Here is a 23,690-nt window from a genome sequence, read left to right as displayed (position 1 = left end):
CCAGTTGGATAAAGCTATAAGGAAGATATATAGCTCAACAGAAGGAATAATTTTTCAACAGTTGAAGTGTCCTAAAAATGAAAACTAGATGCCTAATGAGATAATGAATTCTCCATCACTAAAACTGTTCAAATTGAGAATAGATAACCACCAATTTGAGGGCAGATAGGTGGTGCAGTGGATAGAGTGCCAGACCTGGAGTCAGGAAGATTCATCTTCCTGAATTCAAGTCTGGCCTCAGACATTTACTAGCAGTATGTCCCTGGGCAAGTCACTTAACCTTATTTGCCTCATCTCCTCATCTGTCAAATGAGCAGGAGAAGGAAATGGCAAACCATTCCCATATCTTTGCCCAAAAAACCCCAAATAGGGTCACGAAGAGGTGGCCACAACAACTGAACAAAAACCACCACCAATTTATAGAAATTTGTACATCAAGCGGGGGGAGGGGTGGGCTTTAGACAATCAAAGGTCCATAGAGTTAAAGCTGGAAATGACCTTAGAAGTCATCTATCGCTTGCCTTTCCAATGAGGAGGGAGGGTTGGGAGGGAGAGAATTTGGAACTCAAAATTTTTTTTAAATGTAAAAAATTATTCTTATATGTAATTAGGGAAAAAAAATACTGAATAAAAAAAGAAAATAAAAAGAAAAGTCATCTAGTTTAATCCCCTCATTACATGTATGAAGAAACTAAGGCCCAGAGTCACACTGCTCCTTATAAATATATCAATATGGGGGGGCGGAGCCAAGATGGCAGCTAGAAAGCAGGGACTTGCTTAAGCTGTCCCCCAAATCCCTCCAAACACCTGTAAAAAATGGCTCTGAACAAATTCTAGAGCTGCAGAACCCAAGAATCACCTACCCAGCAAAACTGAGTATCATGCTCCAAGGCAAAATATGGACTTTCAATAAAATAGAGGACTTTCAAGCTTTCTCAGTGAAAAGACCAGGGCTGAATAGAAAATTTTACTTTCAAACACAAGAATCAAGAGAAGCATGAAAAGGTAAACAAGAAAGAAAAATCATAAGGGACTTCCTAAAGTTGAACTGTTTTGTTTACATTCCTACATGGAAAGATGATGTGTATAATTCATGAGACCTCAGTGTCAGGGTAGCTGAAGGGAATATACATATATATATATGTGTGTGTGTGTGTGTGTGTGTGTATATATATATATATATATAAACATATATATATATATATATATATATATACATACACACAGAGGGCACAGGGTGAGTTGAATATGAAGGGATGATATCTAAAAAAAAATCAAATTAAGGGATGAGAGAGGAATATATTGAGATAGGGAGAAAGGGAGAGAGAGAATGGGGTAAATTATCTTACATAAAAGTGGCAAGAAAAAGCCATTCTGTTGGAAGGGAAGAGGGAGAGGTGAGGGGGAATGAGTGAATCTTGCTCTCATTGGATTTGACTTGAGGAGGGAATAATATACACACTCAACTGGGTATCTTAGCAAACACTTTTGAAAAGGGACAGGGTCAAGGGAGAAAATTGAATAAAGGGGGCCAGGATACGATGGAGGGAAATATAGTTAGTTTTTCACAACATGAGTACTGTGGAAATGTTTTACATAATGATACATGTGTGGCCTATGTTGAATTGCTTGCCTTCTTAGGGAGGGTGGGTGGGAAGGGGAGAGGGGAGAGAATTTGGAACTCAAAGTTTTAAAAGCAGATGCTCAAAAAAAAAAGTTGCTTTTGCATGCAACTGAGAAATAAGATATATAGGGAATGGGGCATAGAAATCTATCCTTCCCTACAAGAAAGTAAGGGGAAAGGGGATGTGGGAGGAGGAGTGGGGTGACAGAATATATGGCATCTTGGAGTGGGGGGGGAGGGTAAAAACGGGGAGAAAATTTGTAACTCAGAATCTTATGGAAATCAATGTTGAAAACTAAAATATTAAATAATAAAATAATTGTTGAGAAAAAATAAATAAACACATATATCAATACACAATGTGCAAAGGCTTAATCCAAAGGAGTTTATAATTAGTAGAAGATGTTACAATAAAAAGATAATATTAGAACATAAACTATTACATCAATTGGGGAATGGCTAAAACAAGTTGTGGTATATGAATGTAATGGAATGTTATTGTGCTATAAGAAATGGGGAAGATACAAAATTCATAATAACCTGGAAAGAACATGATATGATGCTGAGTGAGAGAAGCAGAACCAGGAGAACATTGTGCACAGCCACAGACATATTGATTCTGTGATGACTAACTTTGATAGTCTTGGCTCTTCTCAGCAATACAAGGTTCAAAGACAGCCCCAAAGGTCTCATGGTGGAAGGAGCTATCTACATCCAGATAAAGAACTGTGGAGTATAACTGCGGATTGAAGGAAACTATCTGCTCTCTTTTTTTTTCTATATCTTTTTTTTGGTTTTGTTTCTTCTTTCTCATGATTCACTCCACTGATCATGGCTCTTCTTTACAACTTGACTATTGTGTAAATATGTTTAATGCGAAGGCATATGTAGAACATATATTGGATTTCATGCCATCTTGGGGGAAGGGGGGAGGGAGGGGAAGGGGAAGAAAATTTGAAACTCAAAAACTTGTGGAACTAAATGTTGTAAACTAAAATTTTTAAAATGAAATTAAATTTGAAAAAAAGAACATAAACTATTTAGACCAAAGTATTCAATAAAGTCCTTAACTTTTCTCCTTCGCACCTTGTCTTATCATTATTCTCACCTTGCCAAAACTCCAACCCCTCATCTTCCTTTGCCAGGACACTCTCTACTGCTGAAGGGTGCTAAAAGTCACATAAGGTACTAAATGCAGATTTGTTATCTAATGTCAACTGGGCCCTCACTGTAGCAAGGCCACCCTTTTATTCCTCTTCAAATGATTCTCAATCACCATTCCCACAGCAGCCATTCTAAACCTGCTCAAGCCTCCCACACCACCCTCAAATCAACAATGACCCACTCTCATACCTTACTGAGAAGTCCTATTATACAGTGAAAAAAACACTGGCACTATAGTCAAAAGACCTAGGTTCAAATCCCACCTCTGCCACTTACTCTGTGTGACCTTGACTAGGTCACTTAACCTACACAGGTCTTAATTTTCTCAGCTATAAAATGAAATTGGAGTAGACAGCCTGTGAGGTCTCTTCAAACTCTAGATCCATGACTCTGAGAAAATAAACCATTTTCTATGAGGTCCCTGACTCTCAAAACCCCTTGATATCATCCTCCATTCTCGACTCCTTCACTCCAGTCACTAACGAAAATGTGGCCCTTATCCTCCTTACCAAGGCCCTTATCCTTATCAAGGCCAACCACTCTATTGTATCCTTAAATGCATCTTCTGCTGTCTTTTATAAGCTATTGCCTCTCTCACTTTCTCTCTCTCTCTCTCTCTGTCTCTCTCTCTCTCTCTCTCTCTCTTTCTCCCTCTTTTTCTCCCTCTCTCCCTCATATGATACGATATATAATATGATATATTGTAACGATATATCATAATGAATATATAATCATATATTTTACATCATGTATTATATTGTTGCAACAATTCAGCTAGCAGCTGTTGTGGGGGTGAAAGACCAACACAAGCCCAACAACAAGAACACTGCCAGCACAGGTTCTTTGATCTGCTTTACTAAGGAAAGTAACATTAAAGGGCTAACAATTTTACTTTAAACCAACATATACATATATCATTCACTTAGTTCAGGGGAAAAAGCCAGCACCCTGAACTTCAGAGCAAATAAAAACAAATTACAAACATACATTATAAACAGACCAAATACAATTCATGGTTACCAAGAAGGCATCAACATCTGGATTCACAAGCCGGAGGGCTCTTAACTACAGCTGCCCAGAGTCTCCACATCAACACTCCTCCAAGAGTGAGAGCCCCAAGCAAATAGCTCTGTTCTCTCTTTTTATACACTCTTTAGCCATCATCAAACGGTCATCTGAGTGACCAGAACTCAGGCTCCTACTATTGGCTCTGGTCCTAGCAACTCCCCTTCGGACCCTGAGGGCTTCACACCCACATAGGTTCAGCACCTAGTAGATAGGGATTTGGGCCTGGAGCTTTGCACCTAGTAAGGCTCAATCAAAGAGACTTAATTTATCATTCTAAAACAGTAAGAAAGTCCCACCTTAGTTACCAATGCATATATGTTACACAATATATTATACTTACATGTTATATAACATTACATAATAATAATAATAAGCATCCCTTCTCTCTCTCTCATCTTCAATCTCTCCTTATCTAGTTTGTTTCCTACTGCCCACAAACATGCCTATATCTCCCCTACTCTTAAAAAAACCCTCTCTTGGCCCTACCATCCCTTCAAACTATCATCCTACATATCACCTCTCTTTCACAGCCAAACTATCAGAAAGAGGTGCATCCTCTGTCATTTATTTCCCAACCCCTTGAAATCTGGCTTCCTACCCACTTGAACTGCTCTCTCCAAAGTTACCAGTGATCTCTTAAATGCCAACTCTGACGTCCCTTTCTCGGTCTAACACTGTGCAGCATATGACACTGTAGACTACCCTCTCATCCTGGATCATCTTCCCTAGATTTTCATAACATTGCTGTAGTTTGGTTCTCCTCTTGCCTGTCTGACCTTTGCAGAATCATCATCTATGTCCTGCACCCTAGCTACAGGCATACCCCAAGACTCTGTTTTGTCCAGGGCCTTTGACTCATCAGCTATCATGGACGGGTTCAATATTCATTTTCACACAGATGACTCCCCTATCTATATACAGACCTACGCTCTCTCATCAACTCCAGCACTACATCTCTGACTGCTCCTGGACATTTCAAACTAGAGGTTCCATAAAAAAATATCACCCAGCATGTCCAAAACAGAACTCATCATCTCCCTTCCTTCTCTTGCAAAACCAACCCTATTCTGAATTTCCCAATTTCTTTACACGTAGTATCACATTTCAACCTCATAATAATCCTGTGAGGCAGGTGCTATTATATTCCCATTTTACAGATAAGGAAAACTGAGGATGAGAGAGGTAAAGAGATTTGCCCAGGGTTACAGAGCCTGTAAGTGTCTACGGTAGGATATGAATTCAGATCTTCGAACCCCAAGTCTAACATTCTATTCCACTGCACCATCTAGCTGTGTAAATAAATTTCCCATGATCACACAGCCAGTAGGTGTACCAAGTAGAATCTGAACCCAGGTCTTCCTGACTCTGAAGCAGCTAAAAGGTATCCTATTGAATAGAGTCCTAGACCTTGCAGTCAGGAAGACCCAAGTTCAAATCCAACGTCAAATACTTTACTAGCTATGTGACCCTGGGGAATCTCCTTAACTTCCAGCTGCCGTAATTCCTTAATTTCCTCATCTATAAAATGGATGTAATAATAGCACCTCCCTCCCAGTGTTGTTGGAGTAAAATGGAATTATATTTGTAAAGTGCTGAGAACCCACAGAACAGCAGAGGGAAGCAGGGCTCCAGCCCAGGACAGCCTGGATGGTCTCTGGGTGAGGTCTATCCCACACGGAGCTGGGAGCTGGGAGCTGGGAGCAGAGCAGAGCCCAGCATGAGCCGCTCGGACCAACCAGACCAGGAGCTGGGTGGAACAGGCCCTAGCGCCCTGAATCAGTGAGCTGCGGCAGTTACCAGACTTCTCAACCCACAAACACCAAAGACTGCGGAGAAGGTTAGTGGGAAAAGCTGCGGGAGTGGAAGGAGTTTGAGGTTCGGCCACCACCCCGGGGCAGCGGAGGTGGGGCAGCTACAGCTGCAGTTGCTTCTGGCCCCAGGCCCACCTGATGGGAGGGAGGAATTAAGTGGCGGATCAGAGCAGGAGTGCACAGCCTGCTGAAGATCTAAGCCCAGTCCGAGTTGGGGGTTCTTGGGGAAGGAGGAGTGCTGGTGTGGCAGAGCTGGCGCATCCCCCCCAAACGTAGAACATAGAACTCTCTAGTCTACAAGCAGTCATACTCCGCTAAAAATCTCAAGGGTCAAGTTAGCTGGTTGGGAATATGGCCAGGCAGCAAAAACGCACCCAGATTCAGTCTCAGACTTTGGATTCTTTCTTTGGTGACAAAGAAGACCAAAACATACAGCCTAAAGAAGTCAACAAAGTCAAAGAGCCTACAACAAAAGCCTCCAAGAAAAACATGAACTGGCCCCAGGCCATGGAAGAGCTCAAAAAGGATTTGGAAAAGCAAGTTAGAGAAGTAGAGGAAAAATTGGGAAGAGAAATGAGAAGGATGTGAGAAAACCATGAAAAACAAGTCAATGACTTGCTAAAGGAGACCCAAAAAAATACTGAAAAATACACTGAAGAAAACAACACCTTAAAAAATAGACTAACTCAAATGGCAAAAGAGCTCCAAAAAGCCAATGAGGAGAAGAATGCCTTGAAAGGCAGAATTAGCCAAATGGAAAAGGAGGTCCAAAAGACCACTGAAGAAAATAGTACTTTAAAAATTAGATTGGAGCAAGTGGAAGCTAGTGACTTGATGAGAAATCAGGATATTATAAAACAGAACCAAAGGAATGAAAAAATGGAAGACAATGTGAAATATGTCATTGGAAAAACCAATGACCTGGAAAATAGATCCAGGAGAGAGAATTTAAAAATTATTGGACTACCTGAAAGCCATGATCAAAAAAAGAGCCTAGATATCATCTTTCAAGAAATTATCAAGGAGAACTGCCCTGATATTCTAGAGCCACAGGGCAAAATAGAAATTGAAAGAATCCATCGATCACCTCCTCAAACAGATCCCAAAAAGAAATCTCCTAGGAATATTGTCACCAAATTCCAGAGCTCCCAGATCAAGGAGAAAATACTTCAAGTATCCAGAAAGAAACAATTTGAGTATTGTGGAAACATAATCAGAATAACCCAAGATCTGGCAGCTTCTACATTAAGAGATCGAAGGGCTTGGAATACGATATTCCAGAGGTCAATGGAGCTAGGATTAAAACCTAGAATCACCTACCCAGCAAAACTGAGTATCATGCTCCAAGGTAAAATATGGATTTTCAATAAAATAGAGGACTTTCAAGCTTTCTCAGTGAAAAGACCAGACCTGAATAGAAAATTTGACTTTCAAACACAAGAATCAAGAGAAGCATGAAAAGGTAATCAAGAACAAGAAAAAGAAAAAGAAATTGCAAGGGACTTACTAAAGTTGAACTGTTTTGTTTACATTCCTACATGGAAAGATGATGTGTATGATTCATGAGACCTCAGTATTAGGGTAGCTGAAGGGAATATGCATATATATATATATAGATAGATAGATATAGATATAGATATAGATATATAGATATATATAGATATAGATATATGTTTATGTATATATGTATATAAGTGAATGTGTATGTATGTATATATGTATGTGTATATATATATAAAGAGAGAGAGAGAGAGAGAGAGGACACAGGGTGAGTTGAAGATGAAGGGAAGATATCTAAAAGAAATAAAATCAAATTAAGGGATGAAAGAGGAATATATTGAGAGAAGGAGAAGGGAGAGATAGAATGGGGTGGACTATCTCAAATAAAGGTGGAAAGAGGAAGCAGTTCTGTGGGAGGAGGGGAGAGAGCAGGTGAGGGGGGAATGAGTGAATCTTGCTCTCATCAGATTTGTCCTGAGGAGGGAATACCATACATACTCAATTGGGTATCTTACCCCACAGGAAAGAAGGAGGAAGAAGATAAAAAAGGGAGGATGATAGAAAGGAGGGCAGATGGGGGTGGAGGTAATCGAAAACAAACACTTTGAAAAGGGGACAGGGTCAAGGGAGAAATTTCAATAAAAGGGGATGGGTTGGGAAGGAGCAAAATATAGTTAGTCTTTCACAACATGAGTACTGTGGAAGGGTTATACATAATGATACACATGTGGCGTATGTTGAATTGCTTGACTCCTTAGGGAGGGTGGGTGGGAAGGGAAGAGGGGAGAGAATTTGGAACTCAAAGTTTTAAAAACAGATGTTCAAAAACAAAAAAAAAGTTTTGCATGCAACTAGAAAATAAGATACACAGGCAATGGGGTGTAGAAATTTATCTTGCCCTACAAGAAAGGAAGGGAAAAGGGGATGGGAGAGGAACGGGATGACAGAAGGGAGGGCTGACTGGGGAACAGGGCAACCAGAATATACACCATCTTGGAGTTGGGGGGAGGGTAGAAATGGGGAGAAAATTTGTAATTCAAACTCTTGTGAAAATCAATGCTGAAAACTAAATATGTTAAATAAATAAATTTAAAATAAAAAAAAGCAAAAAAAAATATTTGTAAAGTGCTTTGCAAACCTTAGAGTACTATATAAATACTGGTGATTGTTGCTGTTTTTATTATTATTATCATGCCACACTGAGTATCTATTAAATAGTTAGTGACCTGGAAATAAATGTTTTAATGAACCTTGTTCTTTTAAGAGTCCGTCAAAGTAAAACTCTGAAAAATCAAAGTGCCCTTTGGTAATACAACTAATCCTTCCCCATCTGTCCTTTGGGTCACGGTTGCAGAAAGGCTTTTCTAATAACCCCTAAGACCTCCTCTCTTGGGGGAAACCCAACACCATTGGAGAGCCAGATTAGAACAGCATCAAACACAAGAAAAAAAAGCTCAGCATAGCAGACTGATGATATAAGCTTCAGAAACCTGAATGAACAGGGACATCAGAGAAAGGAGTTCCTACGCTCCCTGAGGTCTGTAGCTACATTAGCCCCAGCCAATCACTGAAGCTCACAGGCTGGCCAAGGCAAGTGATCCTTGCAGATTGGATCAAGTACCTACAGCTGGTCTGGGGTAACATAAGGACCTCTGTCCTGGATTCAGACTGAAGGCATAGTGAATTGGAAAGGGAATCTCTTTGCAAGAACTAGGCACACTCTGATAAATTTTTCTTAAAAATAGATTTTTAATAGTACTTCATCTCTTACAGTGAGACACAGCTGCATGGGCTCAAGCCTGTGTAAAGATAAAGATCTCAGTAAGTATGCACAAACTTACCCCTGGATTTTCCTACTGAAGACTGAAAATTTCATTAGTAAAATCTGACCTAAAATCATGGGGTTAGACTAGCAATCCTAGACAAAAAAGGACCTTATTTATTCAAAGAAGGAATTTCACCAAAGCTAGGTGCTACATACGATTTTTAAAAATAAAAGCAATTACTTATATCTTTTGTTTTCATATTACTTAGATTTCCCCATGTATACATCCCCCTACCAATTCCTAGAGAGCCATCTCATATAATGAATATTTTTTTAATTTAAAATTTTTGAATATTTTAAATTAAAATCAGTAAAACTAATCAATACATTAAAATAATCTGATAACACATGCAATGTTTCACACCCATCAGATCCTTCCAAACCCAACCTGCAGCCCCCCCCCACCTCTACAAATAGGTAAAGTACCATTATCTTCTCAAAATATTCTTATTTTATTTTTTTCTTTACTTTTTTTTATTTCCCCTCTTATTTTGCAGACCAGGAAGCTAAAGCTCCAAGAAATTAAGTGACTTGCCTAGAGTTTCATAGCTAGTAAGTATGTGGAACAGGCATTGAAAGCAGGTCTTTCGGGTGCCAAGTCCAGCATTTTATAAACTATAGCATGCTGCCTTTCAATGATTTTTTTTTCAATCATAATCACTCTCAAAGAATGTTTCTCTTTTAATGAAGTCACCAATATGTTTTGTATAGGGAAAAACCACTGTCTCTCACCTGAACTATAATATCTCATAACTTAAACTGCAAATAACCAAACCAAACAGATGTCCCATCCCCATCCCTTAGAAAAGAAAGAGATAACAAAACAACCGCTCCAGTTATGTTTACTTATAATGGGATCATGTAAATTCAACATGTTTGATTCCATTTGCTCTCACTGAGGTGGAATAAAGCCACTCCTGTGTCTAGATAGACTGTGTCTACATGAATATTTATGAATCTTACAGAAGGTCGAGGTCCCCTCTCTGCTGTCCTTGTATAAGATGCAGAGCCTCGTCCTATTTTTGGTGACTGCCACCATAATCGAAAGAGGGGAAAAACGGATTCAAGCATAAGGAAAAGCATGAGTGGGCACCCCTTCAGAATAAGAAGCAAGATCGTCTACATCGAGCAGACAGAGGGACTGAAGGAATTAAGAAACTGAAAAGGATTGTGGGGGGACAGGGGCGAGGCCTTCCGATACTTTGGTCAGAGACATGTTTTAATAAAAAGGGTCTTACAGATTGCAATTATGTTTAAAGAGAAACAGTCCTTCCAAATTTCATTTTCTTGACCTACGACTTACAGAAAATCCTAAAAACAAGCTGTGTAAGGAAGTAGCTGAACATTCTGGGAACTTTCTGGAGCAACCTCTGAGAATGACACCTTTGCAGGGACTAATTAAATCAATATATCTGAGAGGAAACACTGCTGCCAGGGTTCTGCACACAAAGGTGGATTACCTCCCAGTCTTCGTTTTTATTTTCCTTTGTTCCGTTTCAGCTCCAAAGGACCCTTGATATCGTCTCGCCAAGAAAATGTTTCCCAAGAGATACCATTAGGATGCTATGTCACCATGTGACATTTCAAAGTACTGCTATATGGCTAAACGAGGTGAGATGAGAAATAGGTTTTCAATAGCAGAGAGCTGCCTGGTTCCCCCAGGAGCTGCAAGATCAGTGTTTAAATATGTCCCTCCTAAATTTATGTTACTATTTTGGTCACAAGCACAGTCTTACAACAGTTACACTATGTAATTAGAGGGGAAACTGATCAAGGCAGGCTTCAAAACTTCAAGAATGGTGTTGCCAATATCGGTTTGTCTTGCTACTAGCTTCCGATATTCTGCTTGCTATGATGAAAGATCATGCCTAAATGCAGGCTCTTTTCTTTAATGGCATGGCAGGGGAGGGTTTTAAAATCAATGGGACGCTATGGCAGTGATGCGCCACAGTTACTAAAGATACAAATGAAGCATGGCTTTCAGAAGACAAGCACAGCCAAGTCTGCAATTTACAAATGGGTTGTTTCCATTCCAAAAGTTTTCTTAGACACTGACTGCTTAGAACTCGGGGATACATTTCCCCATAGGAAGGTTATAAATGGGGGTTGGGTTCTCAGATAAGCCTTCCAAAAGCCCCGACTGCAGCTGGAATGCTGAGTCCTTGACTCTGAAACCAATGAGTTATAAGGACGGAAGGGAAATAGGTAGAAGGAAGGGGATGAGGGGGAAAGAGTAAGAGAAGGATATTTTTTTAAATGCCCTTTAAAATATCATCATCATCACATTTTTAAGGTTTGCAAAGTACTTATCCTCACAACAACTCTGGAGGTAGGTGCTATCATTGTCCCATTTTTAGAGACGAAGAACTTGAGGGAGACCAGGGTCACACAAGTAGTGTCTAAGGCAGGACTGAACTCGGGTCTTCCGCAATTGACATGGTAACCCCGATCCTTGCCTGGGAAAGCCACCCAGCCCTCAGCACACTGCCTGGCACAAAATAAGCACTGAACAAATGCTTGCTGACTGACTATACACTGAGACACTTAGCTGTTTCTCCTCTGCTGGGAAAAGCTACAGTCCTAGATAAAAACTTGAAACGTATGAAGTTCGTCCAACATCCTTTTCTATATAACTTTACCACCACCAATCATCCCTTCTCCACATTCAAACTTGTCCTACCTTCCAAATGTTCCTAAACCACCTACCCTCCCAATCTCCCCCAAACTCCAGGACCTTTGAAAATAGAGTGACTTTTCGATTCCATGAATGAACAGAAAAAAACAGAACCAGAAAAACAATTTATACAAATGACAACAAGGCAAATGAAAAGAACAATACCTTTACCTCCACCCCACAAAAACAATAACTCTGATACTAAACACTTTCTATCAAGAGTGACTAAACTTGACTCCAAAGAAGTGATGAGAAAATGCACCTCTGCCTCTTCCTGGCGGAGGAGGGGGCCTATGCACATGAAATATTGTATATTCTATCAGACCTGACTGAGGTGTTGGTTAGTTTTGCCGAACTGCCTTTTTTTTCCCTCTCCAACTTCTGTGTCAAGGGATGGCTCACTGGATAGGAGGAAGAAGGATGCATCTGAAGGTGATGTTAAAATAAAAGGCATCAACTGAAATATTTAAAATGATTTTTAAAAGAAGATAATTGGTAATCCCAATGAATCTCCAACTGGAAGATGAGAAAAGAATTAAGGCAGAATGAGGGATTCAGGGGAGGGAGACATATTTGGGCAGGGAGGCCAAACACAGACAGCCTAACCCTGCCTGGGACTCTACCCCTGGGTCAGATGCCCTCTGTCATTCCTGCTTTTCACAGCTTGCTCCCTTCTTCAACTTCTGAACTCACTGAATCTCTACAAGATCCCAAGGTTTTTCACAAGAGTTCCCCGGGCAGTGACATGGAACCTCTGGAAGTTTAGGAGGAAGGGAGAGGGACAGTTATTTTAAGTCTCAGACTATCTATAATTTTTTCTTTTTTTAAATAGGGCATCTGCCACAGTTCCTCTTTACTTAAACAACCCTCCCCCTACCTTGACACCAACCCCCCACCACCAGCACAATAAAGATATTTGAATGATTACTAATTTGAAATCCAATGACAATGATGAAAAGGTAGAGTGTCTGAAACAACCTCAAAGTTATTGTCAATAGCCTTGGGCTGGATCCTACCCTTTATCTCTTACCAATGCAAGCTACTAAAGTGTCATCACTGATAATGTACTCTATCTGGGCAAAGGGACTTAGGCTCAACATGATGGATGAGGTACCTAAATAATTCTCACTGATAACAATTTGACTGATACTCTCAAAGAAATCCCTTATTCTGAAATCTCTTTCTACACATAAAGAGATTTCATAAACCTATTTACTAAGTAAGACGTGGGCCCAACTCTACCGCATTATCTCCTCAACCTACTTCTCTGCCTCATTATACATCACTGACCTTTCTGTTCTCCATGGTCCTCCCTACTGTTCCTCACTTACAATGTTCCCTCTTACCTGGAATACACCTCCTCCTCCCCACTATCTGCCTTCCTTCAAAAGATTCAACTGAAGCTCCACTTCCTACATGAAGCCTTTCCTGGAGGCAGCTAAATGGCAAAGTGGGTGGAATACTGGGCCTGGAGTCAGGAAGAATTGAGTTCTAATGTGACCTCAGACACTTACTATGTGACCCAGGGCAAATTACTTAACTTCTGTCTGCCTCAGTTTCCACAACTCTAAAATGGAAAAAAAATAATAAAAACCTACCTCCCAGGACTATTACGAGAATCAACTGAGATAATATCTATAAGGAATATCTGTAAAGCACTTAGCACCATGCTTGACACATAGTAGGCACTTAATAATAAATTATTAATAATTATTATTAATAAATGTTTGCTCCTCTCTACTTCCTGATCCGTTTATATCTTATCTAGCCATTCCCCAAATAGCTGCTAGAGAGATCCCCTCCAAACTACCTTGTATTAATTCTGTATTTATTCTATTATGTGCCGTATGTACATCTCGTCTCTCCTGATAGAAAATAAATTTCTTGAGGGCAAAGAACTGTCCGATTTTTGGTTTGGGGTCCCCAGCCACTAGCAGAGTGCCTGGTACATAGAAGAGGCTTAATAAACAATTGTTGATTGACTGGTATTTATTGAACATTAATGGTAATTAGTCCCTACTCTAAAAAAAATTACAAAGTCAGAATTACTTTTATTTCTATTGACGACTATGGTTTAGAACTTAGAATAAATTTTAGCAACAATTCAGAGCCACCATTTTAGCTATGTCTATTTTAGCTATAACAGTTTGGTTTCATGGAATGGCAGAATGCTACAGAGTAGAGTGCTGAATTGAAGTCAACAATAATCAACAGGCATTTACTAAGTGCCTACTATGTGTCAGGGACTGTGCTAAGTACTAAGGATACAAAGAAAGGCAAAAAAAAAAAATTCCTCATTCTCAAGGAGCTCACAGTCTAATCTGAAGTCAGAGTATCTGGGTTCAAATCCCAACTTTGGCATTTATTACCTGTGGATCTGGGAAAGTCACTTTACCCACGTGAGGGCTTCAGTTTCTTCACCTATAAAATGAGGGTATTGGACTAGATAACCCTTAAAATCCCTCTCTTGCTATCTGTGATACTATGATTTAATCCAATGGCATTGATTAGTCTTTAAAATCAAATCAATCTCTTCTTTCTGGGGAGAGGAGGAAGCTACCCCTTTTTCTTAAAGAACTTCGAGCAAGAGCCAACTTAGCTTGACATAGTCCAGAAATGAATTTTTTAAAAAATAGAAATTTTGCATGTTAGAGCCTTCTATTTTAGTGCTTCCTTTGCTTGTTCCTTAAATGGCATCTGTCTTTATCACATCAGAAGTCTAGACGTTGGGCAGACAGAGGAAATTACCCAAACCTACTCATGTAATATATATCCTAGAGCAACGAAACACTACCTTAATTTAAATCAGACCCTGAGGGCAAAATGTAACACACACCTGGACAGCCAACTGATGTGAGAAAATGAGAAAGCGTGACTTTCTGTGGTTTGAAAAATGGGCCATGGAATTTCAGAGTTGGAATGGGCCCCAGTAGCCATCTTGTCTAACCTGTACCTGAAAAGGAATCCCTGCTCTATCACACATCTCAAAGTTTTTATTTATTTGTGTGTGACAACCTCCAGTGACAGAGAACTCACCACTACTTTTAGGATAGGTCTAATTGTTAGGAAATTTTCTTGATATTAAGGCCCAAATTTGTCTCTTTGAAAATGCATGCATCTCTAGGAAGTTTTTGTTTTTGGATTTTTGAGGGGAGGGAGAGAAGTAGAACGAGTTGCTCAGGACTTGCTCGATAGATGCAAAATGCTACAAGTCTGAATCAGAATGTGTTTGAGGAGTCAGTTTTTGGAAACACTAACATTTAATCCTATGCTAAAGTTTCAAAAAACAAACAACTAAACCTGATTTTTTAAGTACGAGAAACCCATTTGGATTTGGAGAGATCACACATCAAGTCACAGAGTCACAGGATCATAGACTTGGAGCTAGAAGGTACCATTAAGAACGACTCCCTCATTTTATAGATAAGGAAAATGAGGCGAAAAGAGGTTATGTGACTTGTCCAGGGTGACTCATATAGTATCCCAGCTAGGTAGAGTGGTGGTTAGAGAGCTAGATCTGGAGTCAGGCAGACCTGAGTTCAAATCCAGCCTCAGACATTGACCATCGGCATGACTCTGGGCAAGTCACTTAACCTGTCTGCCTCGGTTTCCTCACCTGTAAAAACAGAGACAATAACTCACCTACCTTCCAGGGTTGTTGCTGAGGATCAAATGAGGTACAGTTAGTTCTTATTATTATCTAAAGTCCTTTCATCATGCTGACTATGATGTTCCCCAGCTTGATCACTGCCCTTCCTCTAAACTGAATACAGTACTCTAGTCTTATACATCCTTCTTCTCCACAAACTCTCCAGCCTAGCCATCCTTCTCTGCTTGCCCTTCTTCACTCATGATGCTCCCCCTCCCAGCGGTTAGTCCCCACTCCTGGATTTTCTCCCTTCTCGTCCTCACCTTTGCCTTTTAGAAACCCTTCATTTCCTCTGACACTCAGCTGAAAAGCTATCCTCTGCAGGAAGCCTGTCCCATTCCCCACAGATACTGCAGCCTTCGCTTCAAGGGTTACCTTACAGCAACTCTGTATGAATCTATACACACACATAATTTATATATATATATATATATATATATATATATATATATATATATATATATATATATATATATATATATATATATATATATATATGCATATTTCCATAATATAGTTCTATATTTATAATATATATGTGTATATTTATATTCTATATTTATAATATATGTATATTTGTATTCCATGTTTATATAATATATTTATATATACATGTATATATTATATATCTATATAATACATATATTTATATAATATATTTATATATGCATACACATGTGTTATATATTATGCATATACATATATGTTAAGTCTATATACACATATATATGAATCTATTGCTTCTATATTACATATGTAATGTGCATATTTATGCGTACTTGTATATATGCTTATCTACATATTGCACATACAGTGTGTATACACATACACATATACATACAAGTATGCACACATATATTGTGTTATATATACATATAGACACATATTTTATATAAGATGTGTATAATTCTATAAATGGTATATAGTTAGATTTATGAATATATTGTTTTTATTATGTTCATACTATATATAATATTATATAATATAAATATATATTTATATTTTTTGTATGTATGTGTGTATAAAATGTCTCCCCCGCTAGAATTTAAGCTCATTGAGGGCAGGAACTGTTTTTGCTTCCTTGTATCCTCAGCCCTCAGTAGAGTGGATAGCATACAGTAAACACTTAATAAATGCTTGTTGATTGAATGCTGTGGTCTGACGGGCAAAATACAGTGAGACCATCAATCCTTGGTTCCTGGATTGCATGCCTCCCTAATGCAGCCTGCAATATTTGGCCAGCATCACATTGCAGGGTCACAGAGAGTACTCCAGTCTATGCCTATCCATTAGGACAGGGGTGGGGAACCTGCAGCCTCAAGGCCACATGTGGCCCTCTAGGTCCTCAAGTTCGGCCCTTTGACTGAATCCAAACTTCACAGAACAAATCCCCTTAATAAACGGATTTGTTCTGTAAAACTTGAACTCAGTCAAAAGGCCTCACCCGAGGACCTAGAAGGCCACATGTGGCCTCAAGGCTGCAGGTTCCCCACCCCTGCATTCGGAGATATGATATTTGTATTCACCATCTCTTCCTCTTCCTCCTACCTCCAAAGCAGTTTTAGCTTTTAAAGACCATATATGCATTCTGTAGCATTTAAACATAGCCTAGAAGAACAAAAACAGCTAAAAATAAAGGATTTCATTTGATAGGACGATCTCCATAACAAGCCTTGAATTAAGAAAGGTTGGAGAAACCAGTGTCAAAGACAACATCTAAATTAACATTTATTTTTGAGACAGGAGTTTACCGATTCCAAATGGCTCTCTGAAGGCTGGTGAGTCTCCACTTGGGCTATTTCAGGTCCTGGCACACATGAGTCACTTCTTAAATTCACCAGCAAGTGAGTGTCTCCGATGAAACAGTCGTTCTCTCCAGGATTAAGTGGTTTATTAGCAAAGGGATCTGGGTGGCAACACCATTCTTCAACTAAGGCATTCCAGTTTCCACTTGGCAGAGGGAGAACTCTGAGGAGCTTCCTAGTTAAAAGAGAAAAATGTTAAGAGTTTCCCCACCACCCCCACATCTCAACAGGGGTCTTTAACATTTACGTAAATGAAACAATGAAAAAGATGGAAAGGCTAGATCTGCTTCATTTTGTCTTTTAAACCTACATTCTGTATTAATCGTCTTTTTCAAGCAGCACCCACTGCTGTTTCTTTCTACTATTTTTTTCCCATAATGTGGCTAGGCAAATGCATAATAAAGCATCTATACAGTGCTGAAAAAAAAATTGGAGCTCTATCATATTAAAATGCCTCTTCTTCGAAACAGCCTTATTGCCAGGTGCAATCCTCTTTTCCTGGTCTACCATGTTTATAGAAATAATTTAGTGATTAAGTTCAGAATAAAAATAAATTTAAAAAAAGAAAATGTATGTTCCTGTACAAAAGAGTTTTCATTATATCTACTTTCTTTTTAAAAGTATTTTTCTAAGTACACATAGGGGTTGAGGGCTACGATGCTATTTATTTATTTTTATAAGCATTTATTATTTCTCCCTCCTATTGCCCTCCTCCCGATTAAATACTAAAAGAAAAAAAAATCCTCAGAACAAATATATATAGTCCAACAAAACAAATTCCCATATTAGCCATGTCCCAAAAGATATTTATTATTCTGTATCTTAAGTCTTTGGCAGTAGGTGGATGGTATGTTTTATCTTCAGCCCTCTGGACTTGTAGTTTATCCCTAGGGACAGTACTGTTTCAGAAAGGGATTTGAGGTTCACTTCAACTCCCTTTTTCCCAACAGCAATTCCTGGGAAGTTTAGCTTTTGACCAGCGGAACACCATAGTAGACTGAATCTCCATAACAAATCAGTACATCTTCCAGACCCCACTGAAGCTCCATGCTGCAGGCATTTGGAAGAATGAAACAGGAATGAAAAGAAAAAAAAAACAGAGAAAGAAAGAAGAGATGTGGTTTGGTCACTGGCCTGGCAGAGAAAAACAGAGAAGCGGTCTCCACTCCTTATTTACTCCCATCACATGTAAATGAACGCAGCAGAATCTCCCTTCCTTTCTACTACATCCCTATAGTCTGCTCTCCAAAGAAGTTAAGATTCTTGAGGGTAAGTTCTGTTTCATTTTTATCTTTGTCTAGTGCCTAGCACAGTTGGCACTTTACAAATGTTTGCTGAAAATGCAATGATCCTTTTAAGGCCTTTGGGAGTTGGAACCAAAAATCACACCTCCTACAATCCAATTCTGTTTCGAATCTGATGGTCATTGGCTTCACTATGGGAATTCTCACCCCCAGCCTCCACACCCACCCCCTTAAAAGGAAAAGACCAATTTCAAATGAAAGAATCTGGTCATTTTGGTTATAATTCTTCTTTACAACTTGACTCTTGTGTAAATAAGTTTAATGTGGAGGTATATGTAGAACCTATATAAGATTACATGCCATCTTGTTGGAGGACAGGGATAGAGAGGGAGGGGGAGAAAATTGGAACTCAAAAACTTGTGGAACTGAGTGTTATAAAGTAAAAATAGAAAATAATTTAAAAAAATTTTTAAAAGCTACAATAAAAAAAGAAAGAAAAGGAAAAAAAAATAATTTGGTCATGAGGGCAAAAGAAAGCCATTGCCTTAACAGAGTCATAACACCCATCTTTTCTGAGTCCTGCCTAGAAATGAGGACAGGAAGAAATGAAGATTTTGGTGTCCACAATATTTAGAAGGTGACATTGAGAATCTTGCCAAGAAAAGCTAATTAGACAGCACTATAGCTTCCCCTGACAAACAAAAGAGACAGGAAATGACATCCATCAAACCAAATACTTGTTAAGTGAGAGAGGCAGTCATAAACAGTAACATATATACTTAAAGGACGGATACATCCTTTGAATGGTTTATCACATAAAAGAGCAGATAAGCACTTCAATTTAATTTACACAAAAAATGTATTAAGTCCCTACTATGTGCTGAACCCTGGGGATAAAAAGACAAGAACAATATCCCTGCAGAAAATTCAACATGTACTTAAATGTAACATGAGGTACGCTGAGTAAAGGTGGCAAGGGAAGAATCAGACAGTGATGAAGGAAAATTTTGAGGAAAGACACTAATACTTAGAGACCAAGAAAGGCTTCATGGAGGAAGTGACAGCTGAGCCAAGGATGGAGGGAAATAAAAATTCTGAAAACTGAGGATAAGAATGCATTCTAGACAAGAAATATAGCTTGTGTGAATGCCTAGTTTGCGTGCCACGGCAAAAAAAAAAAAAAAAAGGAAAGAAAAGAAACATTAATGTTGTATTCTGGAAATAATCAGTAATTCTACTTGTCAGGATGGCAGAATACACGAAGAGGACCAATGTAAAAGTAGGGCCAGGTCCAAATTTTGGAGAGCCTTAAACATTGGGCTAAAGAGTTCATATTTTATGATAGGGTCAACAGGGAGCTACTGCAGGCTTTTCAGCAGGGGAGTGGCATGGTTAAATCCCTGCTTTAGGAATATTATTTTGATAGTTGGGTGGAAAATGGATTGGAAAGGAGAGGGATTGAAAACAGGGAAATCAATTAGAAAGCTATTATAAGAGTTCAGGAAAAAGGTGATGAGGGCCTGAACTAAGATGATGGCAGTGTGAATAAAGACAAGAGGAATGGAAAGAGGAAAGACCAGACAGGAAGGAAGGCTTATGAAGTTAAAATTAACAAGATTTGACAACTGATGAGCTACAGATGCAGCCAGCTGGTGCAATGAATAGAGTACTGGCCCTGGAGTCAGAAAGACCTGAGTTCAAATCTAGCCTCAATTATTTCCTAATTGTGTGACCCTGGACACGTCACTTAACCTCAATTTGCCACAGTTTCCTAACTGTAAAAATAAGGATGATAACAACCCCCTACTTTAATAGAGTTGTTGTGAAAACCAAATGAAATCATATCTGTAAAGAGCTTGGCATGGTACCTGGCACACCATAGATGTTACAGAAAATGTTTATTCTCCTTCCCTATAGGAAAGAGGGTGAAGAAGAGGATAGTGTCAAAGAAGACTCCAAGGTTTTGTTTTTATATTGGTTATTTTGCAGAATCTTTTTCTTCTTTATTATAAGACAGAGAAGTGGGGAATACAGTGAGAAATGTAGGTGATATAAAAACAAAAGATAACACAAAATATTTTTTAAAATATAGTTTAAAGCCTGAAAAGCTTGATATTATCTTTTTTTAAAATCTCCATTTAGTTATAGATTTTACTTCCCTGGAGAGGTTTTTAAAAGAAAGTAGATAACTATTCATCTAGGTGGCTTTTAGATAAAAATCTGCAAGGAACGGATTAATCTCAGGATCCTATAACCAGCAATATAGCTGAATTTCAGATGAGTTTTTGAATTACTGACCAATTTTCAATTGGATTACAATTAAAAATTCATGAAAATGTGATAAGGATGAACTATTTTAGCATTATTGAGGGGTAAATAATGTTTCAATCAATCAACAAAATGTATTAAGCCCCTACTATGTGCTAGGCATTGTGTTAGGTGCTGAGAACAGAAAGAATAAAATAATCCATAGTCACAAGAACCTTACATTCTAATGGGAAGACAACAGGAACACATATAAGCACATACAGAATAAATACAAAGAGAATAAACACAAATATATACAATCTAGTGATATGCAGGGTAATTTAGGAGAAAGGATAGTTTGGTAGCAGTAGGGCAGATCAGGTAAGGCTTCATGTTTGAAATACCATAAGCAAGGTAAGGAAAAATGAAATTACTATTAACTCTGACATAAACCATACATCAGGTGCATCTCCTCCTGACCAACCCCCCTCCCCAACCCTCAGTGGTAAGGAAAGAGGACTTCCTCCCCCTAGGCATGGTCTACATTTCCAATTTTTAAAATGATATCCATCTCTTAAAGATCTGGGAACTACTACTAGGCCTGAGTACAAATCTAGCTGACACCATCAAAATGATGAGCCACAGTGGAAATTTTTTGTTATATATTTTGAATCCTCTCTTACATTCTGCTGCGCACATGACATTTTTTTCTTTTCTTATTTTATATTTAAGTTTTAATATGTAAGTTTGTCATGTTTCTTTTTCCTTTCTTATTACATATTTAAGTTTTAGTATTGAAGTCTAAAAGAAAAAAAAATGCTAAGCCACAAGAGCCATAAAAAGAGCTTTGCGTTTTAAACCAAAGCCAGCTCCTTCAAACCTAAAGTCATAAAGGCCTGAGTTCAAATCCACCCTCAGACACTTCCTAGCTGCGTGACCCCAGACAAGTCACTTAGCTTGTGGCCGATTCAATTTCCTCAAATGCAAAGTGGAGACCATACTAGCGCCTACTTCAGAATCAAATAAGATTAACATTTGTAGAGTGCTTATCCATCCTATCTGGTACCAAGCAGGTGCTTAATAAATGTTTGGGGCATGAATGGGGAAACACTAGAACAACTTCACCCAGAGTTAGGTACAATGTCAGTTGCCAGTGAGGTCCTAGCTTACATGCAAGTGTTTGAGTCTCCTTTGTTTAAAAAAAAAAGGGGGGGGGGCCTCAACAGATGCGAGTGGTTATTTTAAGCCTATATATTATAAGTTCATCTGCCAAGCTGGCCAGTCTTCGCCTAGAGAGTCCAACATCCGTCATATTTCTATAAAGCACGTCTACTTGTTTCTTTCTAGAATTACAATGCCCCCTTGAGAGACTGGCCTGATCCCAAGAACTGCCAGGTATACTCAAAGTGGTACGGGCACTGTCTCTCTCCAAAGAACTCAGGAGAACACGCTCATTCGGAAGGCCTCTGACAATGAGGCCCTCCTGACAAAAGGTATAGAATCAGAAGGTCCGTTTAGTCAATCACCACAGCTTAAACTGGCCTTGGATTTATTCATGAAAGACCCAATTAGGGCAAAAATGCTTGCCCAGGCCTCGTGTTTCTGAATCTCTGACAGCACAATGCTCACACTGGACAGGACTGAGTGACTGCTTACATATCGAACCCCCCAAAAGCCGTAGAGTCTGTGGTTTGATCCTAGTGTGATGAGTCCTCCAATTCCAAACCTGGTCATTTTCATCTCAGTGCTATACAGATCTGTTTTCTGAGGCTGATTTCCCCATCATAAGTTAACATCTTCTTAAAAGTAATATCGGTGGTTTTTCTGTTGTGTCCAACTCTTCATGACCCCATCGGGGGTTTTCTTGGCAAAGATCCTGGAGCGGTTTGACATTTCCTTCTCCAGCTCATTTGACAGATGAGGAAACTGAGGCAAACAGGGTTAAGCGACTTTGCCCAGGATCACACGGTTAATAAGTGTATGAGGCCAGATTTGAATTCTGGAAAATGAATCTTCCTGACTCCAGGCCAGGCACTCTATCCACTGTACCACCTAGCTGACCTTAAAGGAATGGCATCCATATCAAATTCCATTAAACTAAGATCTTAGAGGATGTACTCATTTCTAGGCTTTACATTGTGGTCTCGAGCACACAAAACACAGCAAAACTTCCATAATTCAGGCTGATTTTGGAAGAAAAGCCGCTAAAAAAGAAAAAGAAAAACTGTCCAAGTTTGTTAAAAAAAAAAAAAAAGCAAAACAAAAAATACCTTAGTTTAAAAAAAATTATTAAGGAAACTACACTTGCTCTGAGCAGTGTGTCGTAGCAGAAAGAGCACTGATCTTCCAGTTAGGAAAGATCTGGGTTCAAATTCTATCTCTGACCCTTATTGGTTGTACAAATCTGGGCATGTCATTTATCCTTTTTGTGCCTCAGTTTAAAAATCCATAAAATGAAAGTAACACTAGCTATAGCACTTATCTCACAGGGTTTCTATAAGGATTATATGAAATCAGGTATAAGGTGTCCCAAAAGTCTAAGTGTAGTTTTAAGCTGTTAAAGTTTACTATACTAAGATTTTCGGGACCTCTTGTATGTACAGCACAATATGAACCTTAACGTGATAATTATTACTACTGCTGAAAGGCAGCGAGATGGCACGATGGACAGAATGAATGGCCTGGAGTCAGGAAGACTCATCTTCCCGAGTTCAAATCCGGCCTCAGACACCTACCAGCTGTGTGATCCTGGGCAAGTCACTTAACCCTGTTTGCCTCAGTTTCCTCATCGCCAAATGAGTCGGAGAAGGAAACGTTTGCCAACAAAACCCCAAATGGGGTCACTAAGAGTCAAACATGATTCAACAACAATTAATACTTCCAAGTATAAAAAACGCAGTGAGCTAATGCCTAAGAGCCCACTGACAAATTCCTTAACCTCTCTGAGCCTCAGTTTCTTTATCTGTAAAATGGGGATGACAAGGGCACTTACTCTGCCTTTGTGAGAATGAAAGGCGGTGATTTGTGAAAAAATTTGCAACCCGTAGAGTGGTGAGCTATTATTGCCAGGAATAATCTT

General features: G+C 39.0%; 1 protein-coding gene across 1 annotated transcript in view; it reads right to left on the bottom strand.

Annotated features, from left to right (window-relative positions):
• The window catches only part of UBE3D (ubiquitin protein ligase E3D), a 222,303-nt gene that overhangs the window by 183,461 nt on the left and 15,152 nt on the right, over positions 1-23,690 (bottom strand). The window contains exon 4 of the mRNA XM_036767613.1: positions 17,067-17,295. Within this exon, the coding sequence (XP_036623508.1) occupies positions 17,067-17,295 (229 nt within the window). The remainder of the gene's footprint in view (positions 1-17,066; positions 17,296-23,690) is intronic.

Source organism: Trichosurus vulpecula, chromosome 7 (assembly GCF_011100635.1).
Source record: "Trichosurus vulpecula isolate mTriVul1 chromosome 7, mTriVul1.pri, whole genome shotgun sequence".
NCBI classification, from domain to species: Eukaryota; Metazoa; Chordata; class Mammalia; order Diprotodontia; family Phalangeridae; genus Trichosurus; species Trichosurus vulpecula.
The sequence above is the reverse complement of the archived record's forward strand: the minus strand, read 5'-3'. Positions and strand labels throughout refer to the sequence as shown.